This window comes from Myodes glareolus, chromosome 7 (genome assembly GCF_982192425.1).
Source record: "Myodes glareolus chromosome 7, mMyoGla1.1, whole genome shotgun sequence".
NCBI lineage: Eukaryota > Metazoa > Chordata > Mammalia > Rodentia > Cricetidae > Myodes > Myodes glareolus.
The window spans coordinates 3073974-3093428 of NC_142032.1; the positions used below are offsets into that span (position 1 = coordinate 3073974).

The following is a 19455-nucleotide window of genomic DNA, read 5'->3' on the forward strand; positions in this document are numbered from 1 at the left end:
AATCAGTCTACCCCAAGACCCAGCTATATACCCAAAGGATGCACACTCATACCATAAGAATATTTGCTCAACTATGTTCAAAGTACCTTTATTTGTAATAGCCAGAATCTGGAAACAACCTAGATCCCCTCAAATGAAAAATGAATCAAGAAAATAAATCAAGAAAATGGAACATTTACATTGTATTACTCAGCTGCTAAAAATAATGACATCGTGAAATTTGCAGGCAAATGCATAGAACTAGAAAAAAAATATCCTGAGTGAGGTAATCCAGATCCAGAAAGACAAACATGGTATGTACTCACACTAAAAGTAGACATTAACTGTAAAGTACAGGATAACCATGTTGCAATTCACAGACCCAGAGAGGTTAGGTAACAAGGAGTAACACCTGGATCTCTTTGGTGGTCTGGGAAAGGTAGGGATGGGAACATGAAAGATCATGTGGGGGAGTGCAGAGTGAGAGTACTGAAAAGAGAAGACTAGAAAGGGGGCATTTGGTGTGACGTAGAAACCTAGAGCTAGAGAGACTCCCAGGAACCTACAAGGATGACCCCAGCTAAGACTCCCAGGAATATAGTGTCTGTAGCCTCATTGGCCATCACCCGTGACCAGGCAATGTAAACAGCGGCTCTGCTTTTGCTTCCCATCTACCCAGACCTAAGTAATCACACCAGAAACTATATTAATTTACAATACTGTTTGGCCAATGACTCAGGCATATTCCTAGATAGTTCCCACATCTTAAATTAATCCCTTTCTAATAATCTATGTATTGCCACAAGGCTGTGTCTTACCAGTCATGTTCTGGCACTTCAATTCTTCAGCAGCCCCATGGCATCTCCTCAACTCTGCCTACTTTCTCTACATATCTCTGTTCTGACTTCCCACCTGGTTTTACGCTGCTAATCCATTGGCCAAAACAGCTTTACTCATAAACTAATAAAAGCAAAACATATATAGAAGGACATCCCACATCAAGGCAAGACTTTCAGTGGAGGGGGTGGGATACCAACCCAGCCACATAACCTTCAACCTACACTGTCATGCCTATGAGATATGCTGGGGTAATAGTGGCAGAGATTGTGGGAGTAACAACCAATGACTGGTCCAGCTTGAGACCCAGGCCATGAGAGTAAGCCCACCCCTGACACTGTCTGTAGCATCAGGACCCAGAGGCAGAATGGCTCAGAGACCAAACATGAATGACAAAAAAAGACAATGTAATGATGCCTCATGATATTCTGTTATACTCATAGATTGGTGTCTAGCCTAATTGTCATCAGAGAGGCATCATCTAGCCACTGATGGAAAAGAGATGCATAGATCCACAACCAAACATTAGGTGGAGCTTAAGGAATCCTACAGAAGGAGGGGAAGGATTGTAGGAGACAAAGGGGTCAAGGATACCATAAGAAAATCTGCAAAAATCAACTAAGCAGGACTCATAGGGGCTCACAGAGAGCTGCTTAAGCATTGCACTGCAAGGGGGATTTAAAAACCATTCAGAAAAGAGCAAAACAGGCAGGCAGCCGAGCAGATGGGGGTTCTAAAACCAAATGCTGGGCACCAGATGAAAGAGTAAGTCACAAAACAATCCCACAACAGTTTGGAATTATGGTTAATAAAAGGGTTATTTATCTAAAGGGAAAACCATCCTAGACAATAGCCCTCTATGTGATCAAGAATGAAGTCTAGTATCCGGAAAAGGAGTCCGAAGCAACAGAAAGAGAGAGAGAGAGAGCAAGGCTACTGCTGCATTTTAAAGTGAAAGAGACCACACCCAAGTGGGCTGGTATCTTAAAGGCTATTGGCTGAAGGAGTGGAAGGAGCTCCTGCAGCAACTGATTATGATGCCACACAGACAATGTGTGCTCTATCTCCCTTTCCTTCCATGCTCCCACTTTCATTCACCTTCGCTTTCTTTAATGACTATGTATTTCCTCTCTGAATTCTTTCATTCATTTATATAACCTGATCACAGTTTTCTCTCCCTACTCTCCTCCCAGTTTCTCCCCACACATCCCCTCTGCAGCTTCCCTCAACCACTCCTCCTCCCTTTCTACTCAGAAAAGGACAGGTCTCCCATGGATATCAACAAAACATGGCATATCAACTTGCAGTAAATCTAAGCTAAACAGTTCCTATTAAGGCTGGTCAGGGGAACCTAGTATGAGGAATAGGGTACCAGAAGCCAGCAAAAGAGTCAGAGGTAGCCGGGCAGTGGTTGCACATGCTTTTAATCCCAGAACTGGGGAGGCAGAGGCAGGTGGATCTTTGTGAGTTCGAGGTCAGCCTGGTCTACAAGAGCTAGTTCCAGGACAGGCTCCAAAGCTACAAAGAAATCCTGTCTCAAAAATTAAAAAAAAAAGAAAAGAGTCAGAGGTAGTTTCTGTTCCCAGTGTTAGGAATCCCATAAGAAGATCAAGCTACACAACTGTAACACATATGTAGAGAACCTAGGTCAGTCCCATACAGGCTCCCTGGTTGTCAGTTCAGTCTCTGTGAGCCCCTATGAGCCCTGCTTAGTTGATTTTGCTGCAACCCCTCGGGGGCAACTCTTTGTCATGTAGAGGCATGCACAGCTTCCAGGTTACTGTTCTCTACCCCTGGATTCTGGGTTTCTGGTTCCATGTGTGGAATTGATTTAATTACATTTACTTTGTTGAGCAACTCATATTTCCCAGTCTTTAACAAATACCAAGGCAGACACTGAAACGTCACCTTTGCATTGGTTCTAGTCATGGGTCAGCAACAGCGCCACCTGTTAGATAACAGGTAATATGGCAGTTTTCATTTTCATTGCAACTTTTACTGTTTTCTTTATTAATACATTGGATTATATCATGTGAGGTTTATATGACTATGGGGGTACCTCAATTTACTGGTTACTAGGTTTCAGTTTTCTTCTTCATATTCTATCATTAAGGAAGAATATGGCACTCCTAGGAATGATACAATCTTTACAGAATAATAATGAACGGCCAGTTGAAAAGATTAAAATAATTGAAAATCAGAGGTTATCTGAACAAGTGGATACTATGACAGGCAAAACTGACTCCATAACCAAGGTTACTAAGAAGTTACCTGAAAGGGTTCATATTGTTGAACTTGATGTTCAGAAGTTATCACAAAGTTTTGACTAGGTAACAGACAGAATGTACCTCCAGAATAGCAATCCACATGATATCCAAGAAAAGTTCAAAAAGGAGATGTTATCTTTGAAGGGAAACATTAAAACCTTGGAATCACAGATGCAGAATGGGGACCAGAAAATTGATACCTTATTAAAGAATTACAGATTTACAATAGGACAGATTCAGACATAAAAGACCTCTAAATGGGTCACAGTGTTGGATAAATGTACGTAGGCTTGGGAGAGAAAAGATTATAGAGATTCATAAAATAAAATTAATGCTTTAAAAAAGGGTAATGTCTTTAAAGAGACAGAATACAGAAGATCATAGATTAAAGTAAGTAAAAAAAATAAGCCACGTAAAAATTGGAAAATCACAGAGAGTCTGATTCTGTATATTATTGTGTTTTCTTTAAATTTTTTGACCATGAAGGAGCTAAATACAGAGACGTTTCATTGTGTGTGTGCTGCTAAGCTAAATCTGCTGTATATTATACAAGTATCTTGACTTCAGAATTTAGGTCTAAGGATATGATACTTTGGAAAAGTGGTTCTTCTTTTGTATTCACAGAAGATGAGACCCTGTGGATTGCTTCTAAACCAATATGGTATGATAGACAATGCCCTCCTGAAAGGTTGCCATAAACACCCTCAAAAAATTACTTCACTCAATTGTTGACTAAGATCAACCTATCACACAGGATATACCCTGAAGGACCTGATTAACAGTGCCCCCATACAGCAGGAAGCAGTTTGAAGAGAAATAACTACGTCCATATTTCCAAATATTGTTTATAAATCTTTTTTTTTACATTTAAAGGGGATATGATATATATATGAATAATTTGCATTGGTATGAATCTTGCTTTATTGATATAAATTTAAGGTAAATCTTGTTATATGTGTATTTCTGATCTTGATTAAGGTATTGTGATTGTGTAGCTCATTTAAAAATATAATGTCTAAGAAATATAGGTTAATAGGTAATCATCTATAATAGTCAAGTTTGCAATCATGCTAGATTTTCTATATATACATAGATATATTTCACATAGGTATTCTTCATATCTTTCAAAGACTATAGAATATGGCATTTAAAATGTTTTGATAACATAGGACTTTTCATGACAATGAGATGCATCTACTCCTGGCAGCACCAGCTACTTCAAGAGGAAGATGGGCATCAAAGAGGCTCCTTAGCCATTTGGGCAAGAAACTGCTCTTGCCTGGACTGCTTCACTGGACATGAAGAACCTAGAGAGATGACTGCTAAACTTGCCTAAAGGTGTGAAGATCCTTCAGGGGTTCATGCTTCATGACAGAGTCTGCGAGACATTCTGCAGGACACAGAAGAAAGTGACTGAACTGTCTTTGAAATTTCCAGCTTCATGGAAAAGCCTGCTGGATACTATGGGCCTATAGACTGAAGATGGATGCCCCAACGGTACAGAAGAACTTTGGGTGACCTGTTTAGGCAGCAAGACGTCTCTGTCAATTCTAGAGTTTTGAAAGTTGCTTACAATGTACTTCCTGTTTACTTGGGTAATATTATATCCTTCTGGAGTCTTTGATGGAGTTGAAGAATTTATAGTTATATAGTTTTCCTTAGTTATGATAAAAGATAAAGTAGATGTAAATATTGTAACCGCAATTCTTGCTTGATAACTGTTTCCTTATATGTCATTTTACTATGTTAAAGTTTAAGCCTTCCTTTCCTTTTTAAATGGAAAAGAAGAAATAGTGTAGGAGGTCCTTCTGTTTGTGTGTTGCTTTCATTGGTTAACTAATAACCAATGAAACTGCTTGACCTGATAGGGCAGAACTTAAGTAGGCAGAGAAGACAGAACTGAATTCTGGGAGAAAGAAAGGACAGTGAGAGAGAGAGAGAGAGAGAGAGAGAGAGAGAGAGAGAGAGAGAGAGAGGAGGAGAAGAGAAGAGAAGAGAAGAGAAGAGAAGAGAAGAGAAGAGAAGAGAAGAGAAGAGAAGAGAAGAGAAGAGAAGAGAGCCACCATGAAGCTCCCAGGTCAGACATGCTGAATCTTTCACGGTAAGCCATGATCTCGTGGTGATATACAGATTATTAGAAATGGGTTAAATCAAGATGTGAAAATTAGCCAATAAGAGGCTAGAGATAATGGACCAGGCAGTGATTTAATTAATATAATTTCTGTTTGGTTATTTTGGGTATAAGCTATCCAGGCAGTCAAGATGACAAGCAGCTCACTCCTCCTGTTACAATCAGTAACAAAGCCCTAAAAGAAAGAACGGGCATCATCTAATATCATTTCTGGTATTCGTTAGCATTCTAAAAGCACCCACCAATAAAACTACTTTTTGAAGTTAGAATGAATATTGGAAAACCAAGAGAGTTATTATTAGGTGATGCACACATGGTTATGCACTGGGAACAGCAAAATCAAGTCTGTGTTAGGAAATCTGAATGTAAAAGAAGGTTCTTTACTTGTAGACAAACCATAATCATGAGACTACCCAATGGGAAATCCCCACTTAAAATATAGTGATACTTAGAGAAAGAGTGACAATGAAAGTCAAGACAATCAAAATGCTTTTTACATTCTGTGTATGTGTGTGTGTGTGTGCATGCATGTGTGCACATGGTTGTTAGAAGACAATTTGTAGGAGTTGGTTCTTTACTTCTACCATGTAGGTCCCACAGATTAAAGTCAGAACCTCAGATTTGGCAATAAGTACCTGGAGCTGCTGAACCATCTGCTGCCCCATGTTTAGTTTTCTGACAGGAAGATAAGAGATTGGAAAGATAGAAGTTCTTCCTAAATTCATTAATAAACTTAGTGATGTAGGAGGGTCATCTGTCTATGTGTTACTTTCATTGGTTAATAAACTGCTTGGCCTGATAGGTCAGAACATAGGGGGTGGAGTAGACAGAACAGGATGCTGGGAAGAAGGCAGAGTCAGGCAGCCGCCATGGAGCCAGCCGCCAGGTCAGACATGCTGAATCTTTCCCAGTAAGCCACGAGCTCGTGGTGACATACAGATTATTAGAAATGGGTTGAATCAATATGTAAGAGTTAGTCAATAAGAGGCTAGATATAATGGGCCAGGCAGTGTTTAAAAGAATACGGTTTCTGTGTAATTATTTTGGGTAAAGCTAGCCAGGTGGCCAGGAGCCGGGCGGGTTGAAAAACAGCCCACCGTTCCTTCCACAACTTAGCACATCTCAAATTAAAATGCAATATAACCATTGAACTTTATAAAAATTAACTTTTACCTAAGAAAACATGTACATAATAATCAGCATGAAAAGCAAGAAGAGAGGAATTTGCCACTGGCTATCAAATCCTTTATCTCTACTTGCATGTATTGGCTTTTGGGGATCCTATTCTCTTTGGATGTATACTTTGTTCAGCCTACATGTAGTAGGGAGGACCTTGGACTTTCCACAAAGCAAAATGCCTTACCCTCTCTTAGGATTAGAGGGGGGTGGGGTGAGGTGGGGTGGGAGGATGTATGGAGGGAATGAGAGAGGAAGGGAGGGAATGGGAATTTGGATTGGTATTTTTTTAAAAAAATAATAAAAAAGAAAGCAACTAAAATAAAACAAAATAGGAAAAGAGACATACACAAACGTATATGTAAAATTAAAATATAACAAACATAGACATTGAAAATGTCTGGAAACAGGTGCACCATGCAATAGCATTACACAGATAACCAGCCATTTAGAAAAGGCTAAAGTTGAATTCCTAACTTCTTGTAGCAAAATAAATCCTAGATAGATGAGAACTACAAATAGTAAAAGTGAAGCAGGGGGGCCAGGAGGAAGTCACGGCAGGGAAAGACTCCTGACTTTGATCTGGGGAGAACACACTGGAAAGAAACCAATTCCTGCACATTGTCCTTTGATCTCCTCACATGCCCTGCTCTACACATGCCCATTTGCAGACACACTTCACATACAGACATTAAATAAAGTGTAATTATAACTTTTAAAATGAAAAATGAACAGGAAAATAGCATAAGCGATTATGGAAGAGCTAGTTTAAACTTTGTGTCAGAGAAAATTTAAGTTGAATATAGAGAAGCAAAGACATATAGAAAAGGACAGGATAGTAAGTTATGTTGTTTTATACTCCAGCACAGTTGCCCCTGAATCCACTGCTGTTTCAGCAGTAATTGTGGATCTGCAGTTACTGTTCTGCTTCTCAGGCAGTGGCCCTGCTGGGTCCACCCACCTCCTGTCACTGCCACCAAAGGTAGTTTGTAACTAAATCTCTATTGTTGTATTTACTAATAACGACTTAGGAGTCAGAGGCTGGGGTGAAAACATGCTACCTCAGAGACGTTGAGCAGCAACTAGCTGACATTCCCTCTTTGCCGGTGTCACAGAAAGAGTGTGTCCTTCCTCCCTGTCAAACCAAAAAGACCACCACACTCAAAGTCCCTCTCTACTAGTTTCTGTGTGTCTCTCTATCATCTTCCAGACTCCCTCTGACTGTCTATGATTACTTTCTGTCAACTAATTGCAGGCTCTGCCTCCTAACCCAAGTTTGATTTTTATTTAATTAATGTAAACGTAAACATGGGGTAATCATATATCCTGCAACATAGTGATAGATAAAGTCAAAAGTTAAACAAGAAAGTTAAAAAACAAGGAAATGGAGCTAGTCCTGTTGCCCTGCTGAGCAGTTCTTCCCAGAGAGGTGAGTGGGTGCTAGCCTGGGCAGCCTGTCTGCCTGTCCTGTCCGGGAAGGGAGCACAGCCCTGCCCCCCTCAGCTTCTGGGCAGGGTCTTGGTGTTCCAAGGGACCCCTCCCCTCCCCCCACTGCTGCGGGCCCTTTGTCTCCTGAGTCCTGGGAAGACCAGCTAGCCCTGTTGCCCTGCTGAGCAGTTCTTCCCAGAGAGGTGAGTGGGTGCTCACCACTGCCCAGGAAGAGAGCACAGCCCCCCCCCCCCCAGCATCTGCAGCAGGGTCTTCGGTGTTCCAAGGGACCCCTCCCCTCCCCCCACTGCTGCAGGCCCTTTGTCTCCTGAGTCCTGGGAAGACCAGCTAGCCCTGTTGCCCTGCTGAGCAGTTCTTCCCAGAGAGGGCTGAGGAGCTCTATCCAGAGAGTGCTGTGAAGTCCTACCCAGAGAGTGCTGAGGACTTCTATCCAGAAAGTGCTGAGGAGTTTCATCCAGAGTGGAGGAGATGGGCAGGCGCCAATGCAAGAATTCCTCCAACAACCTGAAAGGCAACATGACATCGCCAGAATCCAGGGAGCTCGAAACTAGAAGAATTGAACACCCTATGCCAGAAGAAATAGAAGAAATCGACTCTAAGCGCTTCTTTATGAAAATAATAGAGGAACTTAAACAGGAGGTGAAAATCTGCCGTAAAGAAATGGAAGATAAGTATAACAAAAAAATTGAGGAAATGAGTAAAGAAATGGAAGAGAAATATACCAAAAAGTTTGAAGAAATGAGTAAATCCGTAAATGAAATTCTGGGAAACCAAGAAAAAACAATCAAACAGGTAATAGAAACAGTTCAAGATTTGAAAACTGAAATGGAGTCAATGAAGAAATCACAAACCGAGGGCCGGCTGGCTATGGAAAATCTGGGTAAACGAACAGAGACTTCAGAAACAAGCTTAACCAATAGAATACAAGAGATAGAAGAAAGAATCTCAGACTCTGAGGACACCATAGAGAAATTAAACACTCTGTCCAAAGAAAACAGCAAATCCAACAAATTCTCATCACAAAACATTCAGGAACTGTGGGACACAATAAAAAAAACCAAATCTAAGAATAATAGGAGTAGAAGAAGGAGAAGAATTGCATTTCAAAGGTCCAGAAAATATACTCAACAAAATTATAGAAGAAAACTTTCCCATCCTAAAGAACGATATTCCTATGAAGGTTCAAGAAGCATACAGAACACCGAATAGACTGGATCAGAAAAAAACATCCCGTCGTCATATAATAATTAAAACACAAAGCATTCAGACTAAAGAAAGGATATTGAAAGCTGCAAAGGAAAAAGGTCAAGTAACTTATAAAGGTAAACCTATCAGACTTACACCAGACTTCTCTATGGAAACCATGAAAGCCAGAAGGTCCTGGATAGAGGTACTGCAGAAACTAAGAGACAATGTATGCAAACCCAGACTACTTTACCCAGCCAAGCTATTGTTCACTATCAACGGAGAAAACAAAATATTCCAGGATAAAAACAAATTTAAACAATACGTAGCTACTAATCCAGCCTTACAGAGAATACTAGAAGGAAAATCACAACCCAAGGAATCCAACATTCCCAACACTGCCTACATTAACTCAGACATCTAGCGACCCTCCACAAGCACAACTCAAAGAAGGAAAACACATACACGCTACTACCCAAAAAAATAACCGGAGTCATCGATCACTGGTCATTAATATCACTTAATATCAATGGTCTCAACTCACCTATAAAGAGGCACAGACTTAGAGATTGGATACGAAAACAGGATCCAACATTCTGCTGTCTACAAGAAACACACCTCAACCACAAAGACAGACACCTACTCAGAGTAAAGGGTTGGGAAAAGGTTTTCCAAGCAAATGGACCTAAGAAACAAGCGGGTGTGGCCATTCTAATATCTAACAAAATCGACTTCAAACTAAAATCAATCAGAAGAGATGGAGATGGACATTTCATACTCATAACAGGAACAATTCATCAGGAAGAAGTCTCAATCTTGAATATCTATGCCCCTAATATAAAGGCACCCACATATGTAAAAGAAACTCTTCTAGAACTCAAGGCAGTCATCAAACCACACACACTAATAGTAGGAGACTTCAACACTCCTCTCTCACCAATGGACAGGTCAATCAGACAGAAACCTAACAGAGAAATAAGAGATTTACTGGAGGTACTGAATCAAATGGACTTAACAGACATCTATAGAACACTCCACCCAAATAGGAAAGAGTATACCTTCTTCTCTGCAGCTCATGGAACCTTCTCGAAAATTGACCACATACTTGGTAACAAAGCAAACTTCCACAGATACAAAAAAATATTAGTGACCACCTGTGTCTTGTCAGATCACCATGGATTAAAATTAGAATTCAACAACAATGGTACCCCCAGGAAACCAACAAACTCATGGAAGTTGAACAGTCAACTACTAAATCACCCCTGGGTCAAGGAAGAAATAAAGAAAGAAATTAAAGTCTTCCTTGAATATAATGAAAACAAAGACACAACGTATTCAAACCTATGGGACACAATGAAAGCAGTGCTAAGAGGAAAGTTCATAGCACTAAGTGCCCACCTAAAGAAAACAGAGAAAGCACACATTGGAGACTTAACAACACACTTGAAAGCTCTAGAAAAAAAAGAAGCTGATTTACCCAGGAGGAGTAGAAGACTGGAAATAATCAAACTGAGGGCTGAAATCAACAAAATAGAAACACAGAAAACAATTCAAAGAATCAATGAAGCAAAAAGCTGGTTCTTGGAGAAAATTAACAAGATTGACAAACCCCTATCCAAACTAATCAAACGGCAGAGAGAGAACTTGCAAATTAATAGAATCAGAAATGAAAAGGGGGACATAACCACAGACACAGAGGAAATACAGAGAATCATTAGATCTTACTACGAAAGTTTATATGCCACAAAGTTGGAAAATGTAAAAGAAATGGACATTTTTTTAGATAAGTACCATATACCAAAGTTGAACCAAGACCAGGTGAACAATCTAAATAGACCTGTTAGTCGTGAAGAACTAGAAGCTGTTATCAAAAATCTCCCTACCAAAAAAAGCCCAGGACCAGATGGTTTCAATGGAGAATTCTACCAGAACTTCCAGGAAGAGCTAATACCTATACTCCTTAATGTATTCCACAATATAGAAAAAGAAAAGTCACTGCCAAACTCCTTTTATGAAGCTACAGTCACCCTAATACCAAAACCACACAAAGACACAACCAAGAAAGAGAATTACAGGCCAATCTCACTCATGAACATCGATGCGAAAATTCTCAATAAAATACTGGCAAACCGAATCCAAGAACACATTAGAAAAATCATCCATTATGATCAAGTAGGCTTCATCCCAGAGATGCAGGGATGGTTCAACATACGCAAATCTATCAATGTAATCCATCATATAAATAAACGGAAAGAAAAAATCATATGATCATTTCACTGGATGCTGAAAAAGCGTTTGACAAAATTCAACACCCTTTTATGATAAAGGTGTTGGAGAGACTGGGGATACAAGGATCATATCTAAATATAATAAAAGCAATATACAGCAAGCCGACAGCTAACATCAAATTGAATGGAGAGAAACTCAAAGCCTTTCCACTAAAATCAGGAACACGACAAGGCTGTCCACTCTCTCCATACCTCTTCAATATAGTGCTTGAAGTTCTAGCAATAGCAATAAGACAACATAAGGGGATCAAGGGGATTCGAATTGGAAATGATGAAGTGAAACTTTCGTTATTTGCAGATGATATGATAGTGTACATAAGCGACCCCAAAAACTCTACCAAAGAACTCCTACAGCTGATAAACACCTTTAGTAACGTGGCAGGATACAAGATCAACTCCAAAAAATCAGTGGCACTCCTATACACAAAGGATAAAGAAACGGAGAGGGAAATCAGAGAAACATCACCTTTCACGATAGCCACAAACACCATAAAATATCTTGGGGTTACTCTAACCAAGGATGTGAAAGACCTATTTGACAAGAACTTTAAGCCTTTGAAAAGAGAAATTGAGGAGGACACCAGAAAATGGAAAGACCTCCCCTGCTCTTGGATTGGGAGAATCAACATAGTAAAAATGGCAATTCTACCAAAAGCAATCTACAGATTCAATGCAATCCCCATCAAAATCCCATCAAACTTCTTCACAGACCTTGAGAGAACAATAATCAAGTTTATATGGAAAAACAAAAAACCCAGGATAGCCAAAACAATCTTATACAATAAAGGAACTTCTGGAGGCATTACTATCCCTGACTTCAAACTCTATTAAAGAGCTACAGTATTGAAAACAGCTTGGTATTGGCATAAGAACAGAGAAGTCGACCTATGGAATCGAATAGAAGACCCAGATACTAACCCTCAAACCTACGAACACCTAATTTTTGACAAGGGAGCTAAAGGTATACAATGGAAGAAGGAAAGCGTCTTTAACAAATGGTGCTGGCATAACTGGATGTCAACCTGTAGAAGAATGAAAATAGATCCATATCTATCACCATGCACAAAACTCAAGTCCAAATGGATTAAAGACATCAACATCAATCTGTCCACTTTGAACCTGATAGAAGAGAAAGTGGGAAGTAGTCTATAAGATATAGGCACAGGAGGCCACTTCCTAAGTAGGACCCCAGTAGCACAGACAATAAGAGAAACAATGAATAAATGGGACCTGCTGAAACTGAGAAGCTTCTGTAAAGCAAAGGACACTGTCAGTAAGACAAAAAGGCTGCCTTCTGACTGGGAGAAGATCTTCACCAACCCCTCATCAGACAAAGGTCTGATCTCCAGAATATACAAAGAACTCAAGAAACTAGACACTAAAACTCTAATTAACCCAATTAAAAAAGGGGGTACTGATCTGAACAGAAAATTCACAACAGATGAACTTCGAATGGCCAGAAGACACTTAAGGTCATGCTCAACCTCCTTAGCGATCAGGGAAATGCAAATCAAAACCACTTTGAGATACCATCTTACACCTGTCAGAATAGCTAAAGTTAAAAACACCAATGATAGCCTATGCTGGAGAGGATGTGGAATGAGGGGAACACTCATCCATTGTTGGTGGGAATGCAAACTCGTGCAGCCACTTTGGAAATCAGTGTGGTGGTTTCTCAGGAAACTGGGAGTCAACCTCCCTCAGGACCCAGCAATTCCTCTCTTGGGAATATACCCTAGAGATGCCCAAACATACTACAAAAGCGTTTGTTCAACTATGTTCATAGCAGCACTATTTGTAATAGCCAGAACCTGGAAACAGCCTAGGTGCCCCTCAATAGAAGAATGGTTAAAAAAGGTGTGGAACATATACACATTAGAGTTTTACTCAGCGGTAAAAAATAATGACATCTTGAATTTTGCATGCAAATGGATGGACATAGAAAACGCTTTACTGAGTGAGGTAAGCCAGACCCAAAAAGAGGAACACGGTATGTATTCACTCATAAGTGGATTCTAACCATAATTAAAGGTCTTTGAGCCTATTATTCGTGATCCTAGAGAAGCTAAATAAGAAGACGAACCTGATGAAGATTATTTACCTATCCGCCAGGAGGTAGGAAAGAGTCAAGAGTCCCAGGTAACCTTGGGTGCATGGGGGGGGGGGTGGGAGGGTTGTTGGAAGGGGAGAGGGTTAGAGAGAAGGGAGTAGGGGAGGAATGGAGAAAGCTCGGTTGACCGGGATGGGGGGAAGGGAGGAAGGATGAATGTGGGATCAGGGAAGAATATATTTCAACTAAGGGAGTCATATTAGAGTTTACAGGAAACTTGATTATATATGGGATCCCAGGTCCAAGGAGAGATCCCCAGATTGTTCTCTGGACAGAGGAGGGGGTGCCTGAACCGGCCTTGGCCCGTGACCATACTGATGAATATTTTGCTTATCACCATAGATCCCTCATCTGGCGTTGGATGACGATACAGATGGAGGCCCGCGTTGGAGCACCGAACTGAGCCCCCCAAGATCCAAATGAGGAGCAGAAGGAGGAAGAAAATGACGAAGGACTGCGAGGGATACTATCACCCACTGATACAAGGGGTCGGATCTAATGAGAGTTTACCAAGGCCAGATGGACCGTGACTGAACGAGCATGTGATCCAACCAGATTCTCTGAATGTGGCCGGATTTTCTGAATGTGGCTGGCCTGCAGTCTTTCTGAGAAGCCATTGACAATGACACTGGGACTGGTTTCCTCTGCATATACTGGATTTTTGGGATCCAGTCTGTTTGGATGCTCACCTTCCTGGACCTGGAGTGAGGGGGGAGGAACTTGGACTTCCCACAGGGCAGGAAACCCTGACTTCCCTTGGGGACAAAGAGGGAGGAGGAGAGGGAGGGGGGGAGTGGGAGGGCGTTGGGAGGAGGGGCGTAAATGGAAACTTTTTATAATTTAATAAAATTACTTAAAAAAAAACAAAAAAAAAAAACAAGGAAATGCATGACAGAGCTCCCTAACTTCAAAAAGGCTGGGAATCCTGCAGGCAATTGGGCAGTGATTCAAAGTTCCTGCTGCTATAGAGATGATATTCCATATAAAACTGTCATAAAACACAGAAGAGGTTGAGAGCAGAAGCAAGAGTATCAGGTACCATAGAGGCACGCCTATCATGTCTGTACTTCTGAGAGAAGAACGACACAATGTAAATGATTCTGATAGGATTTGTGATACCAGAAACATTTTTTCCCCATTTCAATTTTAAAGAGAGTACCACACAACTCCATGAATTTGACAGTCATTAACCCTGTGAAGCCATCCCCAGAAATAAGAACACACATTTCCATCAACACCAAAAGATCCCTTGTGACTCCTGTTATCCATTTCCTCTAGGTTTACAGTGAGGAGTATAAACAGCTCTGGTTTCCTGAGATCTCTCCGTCATGGATACTGAAGTTTCATCATTTTATTATTGTTGAACATTCTGTTGCACAGATATATTACCTCCTAGTTGACACGTAAATCATGTGCAGTCTTCAGCTACTAGGAGTTAAACTTCCAAAACATGTGTTTCAGATGAAGAGTTAATTTTCTGGAGCATCTAGTTGTGGTGAATTGCATGATAAATGTGTATTTAACTTTTCAGAAATTGCCAAGCAATTCTTTAAAGATTTTTTAAAGCAAATCTTATAATTTATTTTCTATTTTATTACAACTACATGGGTTTCAGATGTTGTTCATTTTTGTCAACTGACTTGGTCAATCTGTTTAACTAAATGAATGCACAATGACAGCTTACTGTATTTTAATTTGTATCTTCCTCATGAATAAAAATATTGAGTACCTTTCCTATGTGTCCACTGGTCATCAGTACTCTACTGTAAAGTTCAAATCTTCCCCTGCTATCCACTGGTCTTGTTGTTGTCCCATTTTGAAGTTGTAAGAGTTCATTATTATTCTGAGTAACAACCCATGTACATACATCACAAATGTTCTCTCCAACCCCATAGTCTGTCTTCACTTTCTTAAGGTTTCTCCAATTTAGTTTATTCCCAGTATGTATTTTTCCTTTTATGGTTCACATTTCTTGTTTTCCATAAAAGGGAAGAAACAATTAATACTATTTCTTAGTGTTTTAGCAGAAGTCAAAACAAAGATTGATCTCTCAGAAAAAAATTGTAGTTACAGCTTCTTTTTCTAGTGGAATTAACCTCAATAAGATTCATCTGTGTGACAAAGTCTTTAAGAGAACTATTTCCATAATCCCAGTGATGCTAAAAATATCAAAGAAGCCCTTAATGCCTGTAGAGCAGAAACAAGCTTGTAAAGGAGGAGCTGCAACCACAAGACACCTTTTGCCTTTCGAAAGGACTGCTGCAGAAGAACACAGGAGGAGCCAACAAGAGCATAGTGATCACAATGGGACCACAAAAGGACTACCGCAGGAGGATGACCAAGTCCTAACCAGGGGGTACCCAGCATCTCTGTTGCTGTACTTCAGAACTACAGTGGGGCAATGGCATCCACGATTTTTCTCTTTCTGATCTCATCACAACGCACTGACCAACTGAGAAATTATTATTTGTAAATAATTATAATTTGTTTTACTGTGAGGCTTTCAGATTAAGAGGAAATATACTCAAGATGAGTGGTAATCTGGGAGCCTCAACTAACTGTGCCTAATTCCAAGTAAGAGAAACCAAACGTCATGCTGGAATAAAGCCAATGGGGCCCGGGACAGGTGTGTTTTCAACATCCCGTTTCTGTGTGTATTACAGTCCTGTTATTTTCCTAAACAGCTCCTTTACTTCCCACCAACAACTGCTTTAATTCATTATCTTACCACAGACTCCAATAACATGCATACAGATATTCCTGGGATGACCCTCTGTACCCTTACTTCCTACTTCATCCAGAATTGATGAGAAAATGTGATTCACAGCAGTTCTAATTCATCACATGGCGTATACACTTCTTTCTTACACCTTTAAATTATATATCCCTGGGATCTAGAACAGTGTCTAACTGTCACATGACATAGTAAAGAGACATTCACATCAGACAGATGATCAAATATTCAGTTCACAATGTACTTCTGAAGAATTTGAAATATATATTGACCATGGCCGTATACATTCACAAATTAAAAGAGTTAACTATGCAATAATGTAATTTACCTTAATACAGAGCTGACCTTCTGAAAAACACATTCATTCAAAATGACTTATTGTAAAAGGCATGGTGGGGCACACTTGTAAACCTCAGCACTTGGAGACCTGTGACAGGATCACACCGAGTCTGAGGTCAGCCTGGGCTACACATTAAGTTCTAAGCCAGTTTGTGTTGTATTGTGGGACCTTGTCTCACTAACAGACAAGGGAACAAGCAAACAACACTGCACATTCATGACAACAAACAAGGGAGGTGCCTGTATCCATACCTCCTCTCAAAACATTTGCCTGATTTTCCAAGTCAGCAATTTCCATCTTGATATTTTCTTTCATCAAAATATCTTTTTTCTTGGTTATTTCATATTCATCATTGAAGTCTGTAATTTCCTTAATAAAATTTTCCTCTTCTTCTGTTGCTTTTTTCTTTGTGGCCTCCTGAAAAGCAGAAATAAGTTACCAAATATACACACTGGTTGCACTATTCTTCAGTGATTTAAAATACAACAATTTGGAGTTATTAGCCAAGGTATCATCATCAACTCTGTTTTCTGCATCACCAAACACAGGCTGTGATGACCAAGTATATGTGTTTAAAGAAGGGGGCTGTCATACAATATCTTTCAGTGGAGGTTTTATCCTTACAGATTTGGGAGAATTAGTGAAGTAGGAATGCTGACATTTATCATTATGCTTGTATCTGTGAATTTACTTTACAATCATACATGCTACTTTGTCAATATAATGTACAATCAGGTGGAGGAGTAATAGTGAAATGTGAAAATTACAACCTTTGCTCAAAGGAGCAATGCTGCTTTATAGGAAAACGAAAAACTGATTATCTGAAGGCAAATTATGCAATCATCTCAAAGTTAGTTCAAAATAAGCTTTTATGCTACAAATCAAACATCCACAGGGCACAAAAATATGAATTTAAGCCTTTGGACAGTACAAAAATCTAATTTTCTAATAGGATTAGAAATATTAGTCTGTTGTATTTTTATTTTTTTGACTGAAGCATCAACTATGTGGAATAACTTTTAGAAGCTGGTCATGTCATGAACTGTATTTTTGTTCTTACATATATCTTATGCAATTTTTACTTATCTATTCATTGTGTGTACATACATATGTGTATGAGTGTGGGCATGCATATTCTGTGGCACACATGTGGAGGGCAGAGCATAACTTGCAGGGGTCAGGTTTCTCCTTCCACCATGCTGGTTACAGGGATTAAAGGGTCATCAGACTTGGTGGAAAGCCCCCTTGCCCACTGAACCCTCTTGCTGTCCCAATTATATTTCTCTGAAAGGTCAGCTTATGACTAGTCACATCTCCAAACTGGCCTATACTCATGATTACTGCTCAGCATGTTGGCTTTGACTTAAGATAAAAAGATAAACAATATTTTTCACTCATACCCATAAATATGCCTAAAAGTATAAACCTCTCTATTTTTCAAGATCATGAAAATTGAGCCTCAACACCAGAGTAATTCAGAGAGGTGGTATTCTTTCTTTTAGGCTCATTACAACTGTAAAAAATTCCTGAGTTATATCGTTGCCAGTACAACTCTTTCAAACTGTGCTACTCTCCCAGTCAATTTTAAACAGCACTTGATATTTTTATTTGAACACAAGTACTGTCAGCTGATATGCATACAGATAATTTCCTCAAAGGAAAGATGTATATGTTTAGATGCCTTTGACACAGTTATTGACTTCGATGTTTCTAGGTGGCTAGAGACTTACGAAGGCTTGGAGCAGGGTATCCCTTTGGTTCATAATTTCACTGTGCTGTCTCTCTAATGCATTTTCATGGGTTTTCAAAAGCTCTAAGAGAAATGATTTTTCAGAAAACTGCTGAACCTTCAAAAGGAAAATACAGAAATCAGAATAAAGCAAATGAATGCAAATTTTAGGGGCTCAGTTAACTGAACAGGTCTGCAAATGTAACATTTTCTGAAATATCTTTAAGAAGCAAAATTAAATTTCCGTTCAAAGCCTTCCTGTATACACTGTTAAAGGTGACTCATAGCAGCGAGTTTACAGTGTCCTTCCCCAACAGGACCACGGGCTCCCTGTGGGCATGGCTCCTTTATTTTTCCTCACCACATTCAGCAGAACTCACAGATGAGTACTGAGGTCATCTGACCGTACACACTGAAATTTGCTTCTGGACAGCTTGCTCCCAGGAACAGGCTTCTTATCTCACGATTTATATTTTTGGTTGTGAGCCTAGCCTTTAATGGCTGAGCCATCTAAGCAGCCCTGTCTCACAACTTATAATGAATCAATCACTTATTATTATCACTAAAAGATGGGATAAAATCTACAGTTCGAATCCAGTCTTGTCACTACAGCTATATGAAATAAGACATGTTTGGTTTAATATTTCAAATGTACTTTCAGAATTCAGTCTTCTAATTTTACTTATTTACTCTGGGGGGGTCTAATTTTTAGAGACTGCAGCAGGTGGACAGCAGTGTTTGCACTGGCAGGTTGCTGAGAGAGATCCTTCCCAGCCTCCTCTAGGCATTTAGCCAAAAGATTATTCTCCTCTCCACCCCTCCCCTCCTCTCCCCTCCCCTCTACTCTCCTCCCCTCCCCTCCCCCCGCTCTGTGTTTTTTATTGTTTGTTTGAGACAAGATTTCTCTGCAAACAGCCCTGACTGTCCTGGAACTCATTTTGTACACCAAGCAAGCACAGAAATCTTCCTGCCTCTGCCTCCCAAGGTCTGGGATTAAAGGCATGTGCCACCACTGCCTGGCCAAGAGATTTCTTCAAACAGGATCAGAGACCAACATTTCCCCCTTCTTCCCCACAATAACTCACTTTTAAATTTTCATGCCCCATTTTATTTCAAAGATTAAATGATTTCATAAGCACTGATATTAGGTAGAAACTATTGTTTCATTTGCACTTTTAAAACACCACTTTCTGAGACATGAATTGAATATAAGAATGAAAATCAGAGAAA

The 19455-nt window shown here is 39.9% G+C and overlaps 1 protein-coding gene across 1 annotated transcript in view; it reads right to left on the bottom strand.

The window, feature by feature from the left end:
* Positions 1–19455, bottom strand: part of Ccdc172 (coiled-coil domain containing 172) — a 71814-nt gene that overhangs the window by 35844 nt on the left and 16515 nt on the right. The window contains exons 4-5 of the mRNA XM_048423855.3: positions 18227–18343; positions 16748–16913 (exon numbers count right to left, since the gene is read on the bottom strand). Coding sequence (XP_048279812.1) covers positions 16748–16913; positions 18227–18343 — 283 coding nt within the window. The remainder of the gene's footprint in view (positions 1–16747; positions 16914–18226; positions 18344–19455) is intronic.